The following is a 13,037-nucleotide window of genomic DNA, read 5'->3' as shown; positions in this document are numbered from 1 at the left end:
TAATGTTATAACTTAAGCTGCAGGAGGGCTTGCCTAACCCTGTTCTTGTCTTTCCCTCTAGGGCTGATCAGGCTGCCAGTGTCCACGATGCCCTGAATGTGGAGTCTAGCAGAAGCAGAGGAGATCTTGGCCCTCTAATACCCCCTCCCCTCCCCGAACCCCTCTATTTTGGGTTGGCTTCTATTTATTTTGTGGCTAGGTTTGTGCACGGCCCTGGTCGGATGTGACACTGCTGCAATGTGGCTCCTTCGGCTCAAGCACCACTTGTCCGTTAATATCTGGACCCTTCTGCTTTTGGGGAGCGCCTGGTTACCACTGGCAGAGGGCACCCCCTTTAGGACTTTTTCTGTCACAGACTGGAGCTTGACACACCTGGTGGTCCACAACAAAACTGGAGAGGTCTACGTGGGCGCTGTCAACCGGATCTACAAGCTCTCCAACAACCTGACGCTGTTGCGTGCCCATGTGACAGGACCCGTGGATGATAATGAGAAGTGCTATCCGCCCCCTAGCGTCCAGTCCTGCCCCCATGGGCTGGTCACCACCAACAATGTCAACAAGTTGCTGCTGGTGGACTACTCAGGGAACCGGCTGATTGCCTGTGGTAGTGCCTCCCAGGGCATCTGCCAGTTCCTACGCTTGGACGACCTCTTCAAGCTGGGGGAACCCCACCACCGCAAGGAGCACTACCTCTCCAGTGTAAATGAGTCAGGCACCATGTCGGGTGTCATCATTGAGGTGCTTAACGGACAAAACAAGCTCTTCATTGGGACGCCGATCGATGGGAAGTCTGAATACTTCCCCACCCTCTCTAGCCGCAAGCTGATGACCAACGAGGAGAATGCGGAGATGTTTGGCTTCGTCTACCAGGACGAGTTTGTCTCCTCCCAGCTCAAGATCCCCTCAGACACGCTCTCCAAGTTCCCCACGTTTGACATTTACTACATCTATAGCTTCAGCAGCGAGCAGTTCGTCTACTACCTGACGTTGCAGTTGGACACCCAGCTCACCTCGCCTGACTCCACAGGGGAGCAGTTCTTCACCTCCAAAATCGTCCGCCTCTGTGTGGACGACCCCAAGTTCTACTCCTACGTGGAGTTCCCCATTGGCTGCATGCGGGATGGCGTCGAGTACCGCCTGATACAGGACGCGTACCTCAGCAAGCCTGGCAAGGTGCTTGCCAAGCAGCTGGGCATCTCAGAGCAGGAAGACATCCTCTTCACTGTTTTCTCCCAGGGCCAGAAGAACAGGGTCAAGCCACCCAAAGAGTCCGTCCTCTGCCTCTTCACTTTGAAAAAGATAAAAGACAAAATCAAGGAGCGCATTCAGTCTTGTTACCGAGGGGAGGGAAAGCTGTCACTGCCCTGGCTATTGAACAAGGAATTGGGTTGCATCAATTCAGTAAGTGCCTGCTTAGCTTTAGCTGAGGGGGGCTGCTTCCCGGTCCGGTTGATCCACTTCCGTCACGGTCACCTGGTTGGGCTGCTGCCTGCTCTGATGGGCTGCTTGTCTGTTGTGAGAACTATTGCCAATGGGGTGGGGGTGGGAGCGCAGGCTGAGGCAGGGTATCTAGTGGTATCCCATGCTGAGTATGGAGCACCAGGTCGTGGCTCTGGTACGGGATGGTCACTGGGTTTTGGTTTAAACAGGTATTTACCAGTGGATCCAGGCGTGTGTAGTAAATGCTGCTCCCAATGGTGATACAGTGGGCCTCAGCTCTGCCCCAGTTTTAGCTAGTTTAATGCTGGGCAGAGGGCCGGGAGGGCAAAAACACCACCAGAAAGTGCCCAAAGCACCCAGAAGCTTTTTGATGTTAGTGGTTTGGTACCCACCAGCTCCTTAGGTAGGCGAGTGCCTGGGGACCTCTTTCTCCTCCTTGTTCCATGCTGGCTCTGGCAGTCCAGGTCTCCTGCTGGGACGATTATATCGGAGCTCACGGTGATGCACCATCCAGAGCCTGAGGCCCTGCTGGCGATGCTGAACCTTCTCCAGTTTTGTGGCAAGTGTAACAGACACCCTAGGGCCCAAGCAGCGGGATGGTGGGAGGCGATACCCTGCAGTGCAATTCCTGGCTGCATACAGTACATGGAACAGCTGACTCTACTGCAGCATGTGATGGGCTGGGAAGGCAGGGATGGAGTTGGGTAGGTGCAAACAATAACTATTCCCCTCTTTGTCTTTTGCAGTATTGACAGATTTGATTCCCTCCTGGGGAGGGTGTAGGGGGCAGGGGCAGCTAATCTCGCTGCAGATCAGACTAATAACATGCTTCAGAGAGCTAACCTTGGCAACGGTGGATTAAAGGGAGTGCAGCCTGCCCTCTTCAAACGCAGGTGGCTCCTTTCCTGCTGGTCGATGCCAGCGCTCAGAGTGGAGATGGCTGCGGCTCATCATGAGAGCCCCTTGCAAATGGCATCCATGGCTTTTGGGATGGTCAGAGAGAACCTCCAAAGCAGCTGTGTGTGACTGAGAACACAGGGTTGGGGAGGGGTGGAGAAGGGAGAGTCAGAGGGCATCCCGCAGGCTTGTAGGCTGCACAGCTTCATTCAGCATTTGGCGCAGAGTCTCCTTGCTGCCTGCTCCCTGGCCTTTGTTCATTCTAAATGCACCTGTTGCATGCCCCGTAGCATGAGTTGGTGGGAAGGGAGTGTGAGAGTGTCTGACCCCTTAATTTCTGCCCTCAGTCCCCCTTTAGAACAGCTGATCACTTGAGTCAGCACGTTCACAACCGACCCAGGGCAGCTGGATTCAAACACACTCTACTCCTGCTGGAAAATGATCATTCCTGCGAGCTGCTGGCTCTGTGCCAGGGGCTGGGTCACACAGCCAGACCCTGGGCCCTCGCTGCAGGGCAGCCCTGCCTTTGGCAGACTCCAGAGAAATGATCTGCCTCTGACATGTGACACCCTCTTCTCTCTGTGATCTTGCCAATACCTGGCGCATGCTTGGCCCATTCAGCCTCTGTCAAGCCTCTCTGTGTCCTCCTGTCCTTGCACTCTGTTCTCATCCTCCCCCACCATGATATAGGACTGTCCCTGAAGGAAGGCTTTCCATGCTGGCTGCTCCTTACCTGTTCAGACCTGTTCCACTGGCTGATGGAGGCCTGGAAAGTCTCTTTTTAGCTCTTGGCAGCTCATTCATTGCTGAGCATGCTCGTAGGATCTGCTGAGAGTGGGAGCAGGTCAGCTCCTGTCTAGATGCCGCGGTGACAGTTCCCTAGTTCTTGCCTGGGCAGTTCCCAGAATTTGTGGGAGGGCAGAGCTTCTTTCAGAGTGGTTCAGTGGCTCCTTCAGTTGGGCATGCTGGCCTGCCTCTGTCCTCAGGTCAGCATACAATGAGGCAGCATAAAGAGGGTAGGTCCATGTGCAACAAAAACCTAGGATTCTCTTTCCTCTGCAAGCCAGGCTGCCAGGCCATCGGAGGTGCCGGAGCATTGGGAGTGGCTGACTCCTCCACTTTCATTCAGGGCACATGGATGGGGAATGGCAGAGCGTGGGCCGCAGCATGTCCTAGGTGTGAGTGAGGCACCATGAATGCATCTGATGTCGAAGGCAGTTAGCAGCAAACCTTTGCCCCTGGGGATGTGGGAACATGCCAGGGCTGTAATCCCTGGGCTGCTTTTCCCAACCTAGGGAAAGTCTCTTGCCTGTCCCAAGGGAAGCATTTCCCACCGGCCGTTGCTAACACACGAATGCGGCTGCCCGCTTATTGTCCTGTTTTGCTGCATGAAGTCTGTGGCAAGGGGGTGCTGAGCCTGCTTGGTTTATGAACTATTGCCGGCTTCTCTTCCAGATGATATTATAAAATATAATGGTCACAGGGAGGCTATTTCAGCTACTCGGGATGATGGGAGTGTAATATATCCAGGCATCTCTAAACTGGCATGGCCTGGGCAGCCTCTTGCAGTGTGGGCTAAAAGCTGCAGGCCAGATCCTCAACAGGGGGAAATCAGCTGAGCGCCATTGAAATCAATTTAGCTACACCAATTTACCCCAGCTGAGGATCTGGCCCAGCCATAAACGGGTGTATGACCTCACTGGGCTATACACCTGCTTACACCAAGGCTGAATTTAGTCCCCTGTCAGTGCTGGCGGAGTGCAATGGTTTAATGCTCTAGCCCAGGGGTAGGCAACCTATGGCACGGGTGCCGAAGGCAGCACCCAGGCTGATTTTCAGTGGCACTCACACTGCCTGGGTCCTGGCCACCGGTCTGGGGGGCTCTGCATTTTAATTTAATTTTAAATGAAGCTTCTTTAAAAACCTTATTTACTTTACATACAACAATAGTTTAGTTCTATATTATAGACTTATAGAAAGAGACCTTCTAAAAACATTAAAATGTATTACTGGCACGTGAAACCTTAAATTAGAGTGAATAAATGAAAACTCGGCACACCACTTCTGAAAGGTTGCCGACCCCTGCTCTATCCTCTCTCTTTTGAGGCCTGGGCTTCCAGACTTTGCTAGATCACCATGAAATGACTGGTTTCAAGCTAGTCCAGGGTGGGTATTTGGTCAAATAACACAAACTGGCCTGATTGGCTTTCCCTGATCAAGGGAACCCAGCTCCAGAATAAGCAGGGGCACCTGCAGGTTAGGACAGTGAGGCATTGACAGAGTGGTGGTATGGCCCAACCTGGAATATCCAGGGGACTGCAGGCCAGCACTGAGAGGGGTTGACAAAGCTGGGATTGTGGATAGCAGGGAGTCTGTAAAGCTGCATGAGAGGAGCTTGCCCTGCTGTTTCGTGCTCTGGCCAGCAGATCCTGTGCCCTGAGTTTTCCTAGAGCAGCCCTCGTGTGCCCCTTGTGCTGGAGTCTGTGTGGAATTTGTCTTTTCAAAGCCATTGTGCTGTGCTCAGAAAGGCAGTACACTAGGGCCTGGTGGTGCCCTTCTCCCAAGGAGCTTCACTGTGAGCTACTTATTGCTGGCATGTCAGGGGATTAAGGAGTTCACAAGGAGCCTCTAAATAGTCCCTCGGCCCCCTAAGTCCCGCTCTGTGGAGCGTGGCCATCTGAGCCCCTTCAAGGGGGAACCAGCCGTAGGACAGCTGTCCCCGCTGAACGTCCATTCTGATTGGCCCTTGGGGCACTGGGAAGTGCAGCAGGAGCAATGCCTGAGTGAGGGTCTCCCCTTGGCTTAGTGCCCAGAAGGAGTAACACAGGGGGAGTCTTTTATTGGCCTGTGCTGTTTCTCAGGTGCCCTCTTGCAGGTCAGTCACCACAGGGATGCGGGGCTGTCCTGTGGGAGCCACCTGTCTTAACCGCATCCACTTGGAGTGCATCGGCATCCTTGTGGAATTGTCCCAGGCAGCCCCTCCTTTGTCCTCTCCCGAGCTCGGAGGGAGACAGCTAACAGCTGCCTGACAAAGTAAAGGGTTTGCTGTCAAGAGCACTGGGCTCACAAATCTGATTTTGGCTTCAAACTAATTCAATTCTGGTGGAAAATGATGAAATCGTTACACTGCTGCCTGCTGGGTCATACGACTGCTGACTCCGGGAACGGAGCTGCCTGTCTCCCTCTCTTGCTCTGTCTCTTGATCCCCCGTTCCCTCTCTCTTCACTGCCCTTGGCCTGCACAGCTGTCTTGGGGACCCAGCTGTGCCTCAGAGCAGCTCTTCTGTTCCCTTTGGGCTTTTTCTAAGCAAGATGCTGAATGAGAGAGACAGAAGTATAAGGAAGGGAATGTCACCTTGTCCCTGAGCTGGTGGTATGTGTGTAAAGAGGGTGGTTGTGCCACTCAGCCAAAGGGGTTGATGATGCTGTAGCCAAGTCTCCTGCTGGATTGGCATAGGGTGTATGACAGTGCTGATATATGAAATGTGCTGTGCAGAGGGATGTTCAGAGCATCAAGGACTTTAGCCTGGGTACGGGTCTGTGTGCAGAGCTAGATCTTTAGCAGTATTCTGAATCCAGACGGGCTATTCCCCTGGAGCTCCCTGATCTCTGCTGGGCAGCGTTAGTGGGCTCCAGGGTGCTTACTGGCCCCTCAGGGAGCCTAAGCAAAGTGTGCCGTGCCGATGAGCATTCAGACTGCAGCTGCCCTTGGCCTCCTTGTTGATAGATGGAGCAGAACAAGCAAGGAGCGAATGGGACATGGATGCTGAGCTCCCCCCTCTCTCTGCTGCTAGAGTGCCCTGTCCTGTGCCAGTGTAGCGGGAGGCAAGGTAGCATGTGGCTGTTCCTACTCTGCAGATTACTAATTCCTGTGCTGCAAAATGTCTCTCTGAAACGTTAAGAAGATGGTCATTAGTGGATCCCTTGTGTCTTTTTCTCCCAACCTCTCCCCTTTCACTCCGTCTCTTGCCTTGGCACGGGGCTAACAAAGAGAGAGGGAAGGAACAGAGAATAAAAAAGCCACAACACAGCCGTTTGCTCACAAAAGTAACAAGCACACAAGAAAACCTGTCTGGCTGGAAATGGAGCCACAGAATCAGTTCTGGCCAGTTGTTCTTCCACCAGCTTCCCTGGCTTCTTCGCATCCTTGCCAGGATCCAGCTTGTCTTTGGCTAGCTGGCTCAGGGGAAATTCCTGGTCCCTGGGGAATTGAGAGCTGATGGCAAGGCTGCCCCTGTGTGTGGCCTTTGAACCCTGGCTGGGAACAGGATTAATTTCCCCCACTTTTAGGAGAACACAACATAGATTGGAAGCAGCCACTCCCCTGCCTGGGGCTCTGATCATACCACATGTCCCAGGCAGAGCAGAGATGGGCTGAGTCAGGGCTTGAATGGGAGAGCTCTAGGGAGAACTCAGGGTGCTTTGAGAAGCAGTGGCTAGTAACGCATTGAATAGTGCTTGTCTCTGTGAGCCAGCACTGAGCTGCTGTCCCAGCCTTGTGCAGGAGAGTGCTGCGTTGCTGAAGGTGCCTGAGATGCGGCACTGAGGTCTTGATTTTTGGGCTCTTTAATGGAACTTTCTGGAAGAGCAGGGATGTGAACATTGCTGTCCTGGCCAAAGTCCAGCTCAGGTAATAACTGCATTCCTAAATCCCACTACAGGTTCAATTAGATGTGATATTCTTCACTTCCTGTCCTAAATGGTTAGCTGCTGTGTGCTGTTAAACAGTTCTCTTGTTCCACCCCCGCAAGTGGCTGCATTTCTGCAGTAGTTGAATGATTCCTGTGGTATAGCTCATAAATCAGTTTGTAGACTGCATTGGAAGCTTCCAGGATGAAACACCTATCCATTATCATAGTCAGTACTGGGGGACAAAAGGGGGCATCAGTTCAGCTACACACCCCCCTTCATGAGAGTTGTGGAAAGAGTATAAGTTACCAAGTACAGGTTACTTGATGGTTTCTGGGTGCCCTCTGCTTTCCTGAAGCTCCAACAGATCAAATGTGCTTTGTAATGTGTGACAGCTGCTATCTTGGCTAACACCACAGAGAGAACCCAGGACTGCTAGAGATACAAGCATAAGTCTCTCTAGCTTGAGCTAAAGAGTCAGGGTCTGCAGCTGCTGTCAGTGACAGACTCCCATCTTCTGTGTATCGGGCACAGAAGGGGACACACAACATACGCTGACCAGTGGCTTACATAGACATTACCTTCACTCTGTCCCGGGCAGCTCTTGCAGTCCCACCATCGTTTCATTAGCATTGGCAGGCACGATTTGATTCTGTTTATTCTCAGGAAAGCTCAATGCTCTGATGATGTCTAGATTTTGATGAAATCCCAGTTGGGTGACTTGTCTGAGCTGGCAGTAGGCTAGGAGTTCAGTTAGAGGCCCCCTCACACTCCTTTCCAGCCCTGGGGAGGATATATCCCAGTGCGGGCGAGAGTGTAACCATCCTGTGCCATTTAGTGGTGAGAGAATTGGGTAATTGTTCCCCCTGCTACAGGAATTGGTTCTCCCAGTGTTCTTACAGGGCGTGAGCTCCTGCAGGAAACCAGTCACCAGTCAGGGGTGTGTGCGTGTGCGTGCGTGTGTGCGTGCATGCGTGCGCGCTCACCATGACAGGGAAACCTGGCTGCTCTGGCATTGGGATTATGATGTGAGCTTCTGAAGGTTTCAGGTAAAGCATGGAGGTGTGGGCTGCTGCATTCCAACGCCAGCACTGCCTGTGCTAGAGAGCCCGTGAGGATTGTCCCACCTCTTGGGCCTGGAGAAATTCCCTCACATGGTTTGCTTTTTCAGGCCAAGCAGAGGAGGGGGCACAAGAGAGGAAGGTGCTGCCAGTTCTCAAACCAAGCCCTCATCACCTCACTTCTCTTCTAGCAATACCCAAACCACATCCTCCAAAGTGTGCAAAACCAGTAGGTGCGAATCTTCTCATGCACCACTGAAATGCTGCCTACTGTGGGGCGGGCCATGGGAGCCGATTAAGGGCTGTACAGCAACGCTCCACACTTGTCAGGAAGCAAAGGGTAGTGTCTCCAACTGATGCTATAGGGTTGTTTTCTAAGTAGGCTGAATAGAGGTGCCTGGGTTGGAACCCGAGACTCTGGGGTTAATGACTGATTGGTGTGAAAAGTGCTGCTCCTGATCAGGATTTCTGGTATAAAGTCTCATCTGGAAGGCAGAAGAGCCAGGCTCTATGGCTGCTGCAGGCAAGGGGGGATTTCTCTTCATGGGAAGGCCCTGTCAATCAAGATTCATCTCCTGACAGTGGAGGGGGATGGTGGGGAGTGGGGGAGGGCTGTCTCATGATGAACCTCACTCCCTTCCTTTGAGCCCCTCCAGCAGCTTTGTAAGAATTCTATTCATCGTGCTCCGGCCTCTCCAGAATGAGGCTTGGTGGATGACATCTCATACAGCAGGGTTCAGAGGACAAGGGTGAAAGGAACTGTAGGGGGATGTGACTTTTGGATGAGCTGCCCTGTTCCTTCCCTCAGCTGAGTTCCCAGGGCACATGGCCACGGCATCCCCAGTGCAGCAGCATCCTTGTGTTTTGGTTCCAGCTGCTGCGGCAGCAGCATGAACTTTTGACTATCTAATCCCCAAGTGCTGTGGGCCATCGCCGAGCCCACGCTGGAGCCAGGAAGAGAGGCCGCCAGACTTGGCTGAGCACTTGGAAGATGTTAGCGGTTCCTCCCCAGCGCTGAAGAGCTGAACAAACTTGGCTAGGGAACTAATTCCATCCTGTCTGTTTCTTTCATTCCCCTGCTGGGACCAGGAATTCATCTTCTGAAAGAGGCAGACCTGGAGCAGGAGACTGCATTGAGCAGGCTGTGAGGGTCTCTGCATAGCTATCTAAGCCCCCCTGCCCCTGCCCCATTGCTGCTCTCCTCCCGTGACCTCTGTAGGACCTGGGGAGGGCCAGCACCTGCTACAGAGGGATGGGGTGGTTTAGTTCAGACTCTGCGGGCTGAGTTTAAAAACAGTCCAGTAATGGCTGCGATTGCCTGCATGACTCTGCTAAACCAGCTCTAGTCAGAGCTCAGAGTGCCTATTAACTTCTTCAGTGCTGGATGAGAAATCACAGGCTCCCTTAGACTCGCACGTCTGAACGTTCTGCTTCACCACTCTGCAAGGCAAACTGCCGTGGGTATATTCGGTTCTGGTTATCTAGACCTTTCTACTGTCCACATGTCGGTGGAATTTGATCACCTCACTGACCAAGGTACCTTCACAACACGTCTCCACTTCCCAGAGAGGGAAAAGCCCTGAGTCAGCAGAGCATTCAGCGCCAGGCTTGAGTGTGTTGCTGAATCAGGGCCTCCATGGATTGTTCAGGTTCATACAGGAAGCTTGTGGCAGACCTAGGAACTGAACTCGGATCTCCTTCGTTTCAGCCCAGTACTTCAGTCACCAGAACATCCTTCCATGGGCTGCCAAAGAAGGGGTTAATGTTGCTGCCTGACTGAAGGTCTCTTTCTCTGCACAGAGCAGATGGGGCATGGCTAGCTGCAGGGTAGGCTTTCTCCACCTGTTGCTCTCTCTGCTGAAGTGCCTCATGCCTGAGGCGGAGGGACCCTGTCTGGGGGAGAAGTTCAGATTCCATGGCCTGTTTGAGTCCCCGCCTCACTCCGGAGTCTGCCAATGAGGGGGCAGTTGTTGCTGGTTCTGAGGAGGGTGTGTTGTGATGTAGACATTTGTGCTACTCATGCTGGGTTGAGATAAATCAAATCATCTTTCACAGGGGTCACATAGCAGAGATCAGATGGTAGCAACTTCCATTCATTACTAAACCTGGGGCTAAACTCAAACAGGGGACTTAGATGTGAAAAAACTGGAGTCCCAGTCCCCACTGCCCCATGAAAAATTTCCTCCAGCTTCTCTCAGATTCTTCTGTGGGGATTAGGTTGCCTGTGGATTTTGTGCATGGGATGTGAGTTTCAGAGAGATCCTGTCTGGTTTCAGTCCCCGCTCCCCTTTGCCTGATACTCACATCAGTTTATGCCCTGTGAGGTTGAGGTAAGAGGGATACGTGGTTCTAGACTGAGTACCAACAAAGTTCTCTGCTCTGTCACACAGTCCTGAGCTGAATCCTGGCCTCCAGAGGCAAAGGGCTGATGTCCTCACAGTGTTTAACAATGTCTCACCTCACGCTTGTTCTCCACTATTGGCTTTTAGCTTTGGTTTCTCTATCAAAAGACCCCAGGGGCTTAAAGGTCCCCCAGCAGATGTCAGGAAGCCAGGCACTCAATGGCAGCAAAGGGAGAACATTTACAAATGTTAACTGGCAAATTACTGGCCAATTAATAACACTAAATGGCATGAATCTTGCCTCTCCTGTCTGCTCCCTCATTGCTCTGGTAAGTGGACCTGAAGGGAAGCAATGATTCCGCACATCGGGGAGACGGCTACTTACTGCCCTGGCTCAGCATCTGCTTTGTGTGTGTCTGAGGCCAGGTTGCTGTATCTCAGGCTCTCCCTACTGTAGGGTGGTTTCCTGGGAGAGTCACAGTGCCACTGAAATTTGCCTGGCCCACCCTTTGTACTGTCTAGGCCTTTTTGGGGGGTGAGGGTTGCGTTGGTGGAAAGTGTGGGATTATCATGCTCCTGGAGATTGGATCTTCTGAATATCTACTAGCCAGCTGTCCATACCCCATGTCCCTGCCTAGATGTCTCTGCTGTGCCCTGCAGGGCCCTTCTCTAGGGGTGAGGGGTTCAGTCTTCCTGGTTCATCCCTTTCCTGGCGTCTCTGCTGAAACTGTCTGCTAAGGACCCAACTCGGGTGGTCGTTTCTGTGATGTGCCCACCAGTCCCACTAAGAGGTGAACTGAGATCCTGCCAAGCTTGTTTAGTATTGGGGCCACTGAACACCCTGACACAAATATTTAACCTATATACCCCCCCACCCTCCAAATGCCTCTAGTGCCAGTCCATGAGAAGAGATGCCTCTCTGGTTAAGGTCTCCCACTATGTCAGTGGGGCCTTCGTTCACCCCAGCTGATAAAGTCAGAGCCTGCTGGAAAGGCGATTGTGTCACCCTTTGCCAGCCATGCTGGTGTGAAGTCTCTTGTTAACCCGAGTGTTGGGTATGTGCTTTAGTAGCCATACGAGGTCAGGCAGTGTGCGTGGGTGGGTGGTAATCGATCCTCGTACTTGAGGCTGGTCAGCACAGTGGTCAGGAAGGAAATTTACTTGCTCCATGCAGCATGATGCAACTGGCCATATATATATTCCCCTGACTTTATCTGAAGCACCCGGCAGTAGCCGTTGGCAGAGGCCAGACTTGATGGACCAGTGTCTGGATCTGCTATGGTAACTGGCACCATACCCTTCAGATTGCTTCCCCCATCCGATTTTACCCAGCCTGGCCTGGCCTTGCCATGGTGTCTGCCTAGCGAGGGAGTTTGCTGTTAGTGAGCTAATTGTCGGTGTAATTATTTATTGAGGCGGTGTCGGTGTTGCTGTAGCGGGCGGACGCACGCTCCATGCAGCCCGGAGTGCAGCGGTGCAGCTGTATTTGTCGTTTCCCAGAGTTTGTTGAGACAAAGCAGAGAGGAGTAAACACCATAAACATTTATCCTCTTGCATATTCAGCAGCAGATAAGGTTGGGGAAGCTGCAAATTGGAGTGCAGAGAGCAGTGTGACATGGAGATTGCATTGGCTGCGAGGTGCTGCCAGGACTTAAATACCTTCATTGGTTCCGCTCCAGTCTGCCTGGGACTCAGGCTTTCCATTCACCCCTTCACTGCTGCCTGCTATGCACACCGTGAGGCAGAAAGAAGGGCTCAAGGGGCTCTCTTCATGGGAGAAGATGCATTGGGGGGAGCAGGATATTGCATCGGGGAAGAAGTGACCTGTGATTCCGGGCTGCAGGAGGGGACGTTGCCCTGTCAGCGCCTGAGTCAGGGTGGGCTTCCCTGAGTCTTGGAAGCTGCTGCCCTAAGGGGGCTGAATGCACCTAGGGACCGGACCAATCTGTGCTTAGGGGCAATGACCAGGTATCTCTTTCTTCCTCTTGGAACAGACTGTGCTTTTGGGACCGGGTGGGTGAAAGGGTGATGTCTCGGGGTATGTCTTGGGGGGCTGGGCAGTGGGAGCCTCCCATTGCCACTAACATATAGAATCGTATAAAAGTAAATATGTCTCCCTTGTGTGTGTGTGAGCCCCCACCTGTCCTCCGTTGCTGAGTCCTTCACAGCTTCCCCTAAGAGAAAAATAGCCAAAGAAGCCCAGATGCTCTACTGGGGCCAAAGCCTCTGCTACTAAATTGCTCCCCTCTTCCTCCACAATATCGATTGTTCATTAGGCCTCAGTGATTCGCTGCTTTCTCAGTGACATCTTCCTTGATGAGGCTGAGCTGTGGGGCTCTTGCCCCTGGGGCTTCTGTCTCAGCCCCCAGAGAGCCAGTCCCTAATGTTCAGTTATTCCAGCCCTGATGGAGGTGAGGTTCTGGTCGAGGTGTTGGAGAAGGATGTGGGCCCACTTTAAGGATGTGGTTTATCGCTGGAACGATGTGTTTTGTTGCCGCTGCCTTCCTGATGTTTGCTGTGTGAGAATGGAAAGGCGGAGACCAGCAAGGTCCTACACCCCATTCTATTAGTAGGCAAGGTCCTTGGGTGTTCAGATTGCAGGGGGCTTTTGAACCCCTCCACCTGCTTTTCAGTATATTGAGTTGAGGGTTGTTAACTCCCCACTATGC

The 13,037-nt window shown here is 52.7% G+C and overlaps 1 protein-coding gene across 6 annotated transcripts in view; it reads left to right on the top strand.

The window, feature by feature from the left end:
- The window catches only part of PLXNA1 (plexin A1), a 409,775-nt gene that overhangs the window by 155,245 nt on the left and 241,493 nt on the right, over positions 1–13,037 (top strand). For 5 of the 6 annotated variants that reach the window (XM_050958495.1, XM_050958499.1, XM_050958494.1 and 2 more), the window contains exon 2: positions 62–1,401. The exons of the other annotated variant lie outside the window; for it this stretch is intronic. In XM_050958495.1, coding sequence (XP_050814452.1) covers positions 238–1,401 — 1,164 coding nt within the window. In that variant the 5' untranslated portion in view covers positions 62–237. The remainder of the gene's footprint in view (positions 1–61; positions 1,402–13,037) is intronic. 6 annotated transcript variants of the gene reach the window in all.

This window comes from Gopherus flavomarginatus, chromosome 6 (genome assembly GCF_025201925.1).
Source record: "Gopherus flavomarginatus isolate rGopFla2 chromosome 6, rGopFla2.mat.asm, whole genome shotgun sequence".
In the NCBI taxonomy this organism is placed as follows: Eukaryota; Metazoa; Chordata; order Testudines; family Testudinidae; genus Gopherus; species Gopherus flavomarginatus.
Note: the sequence above shows the minus strand (reverse complement) of the source record. Positions and strands in the feature narration are given on the sequence as shown.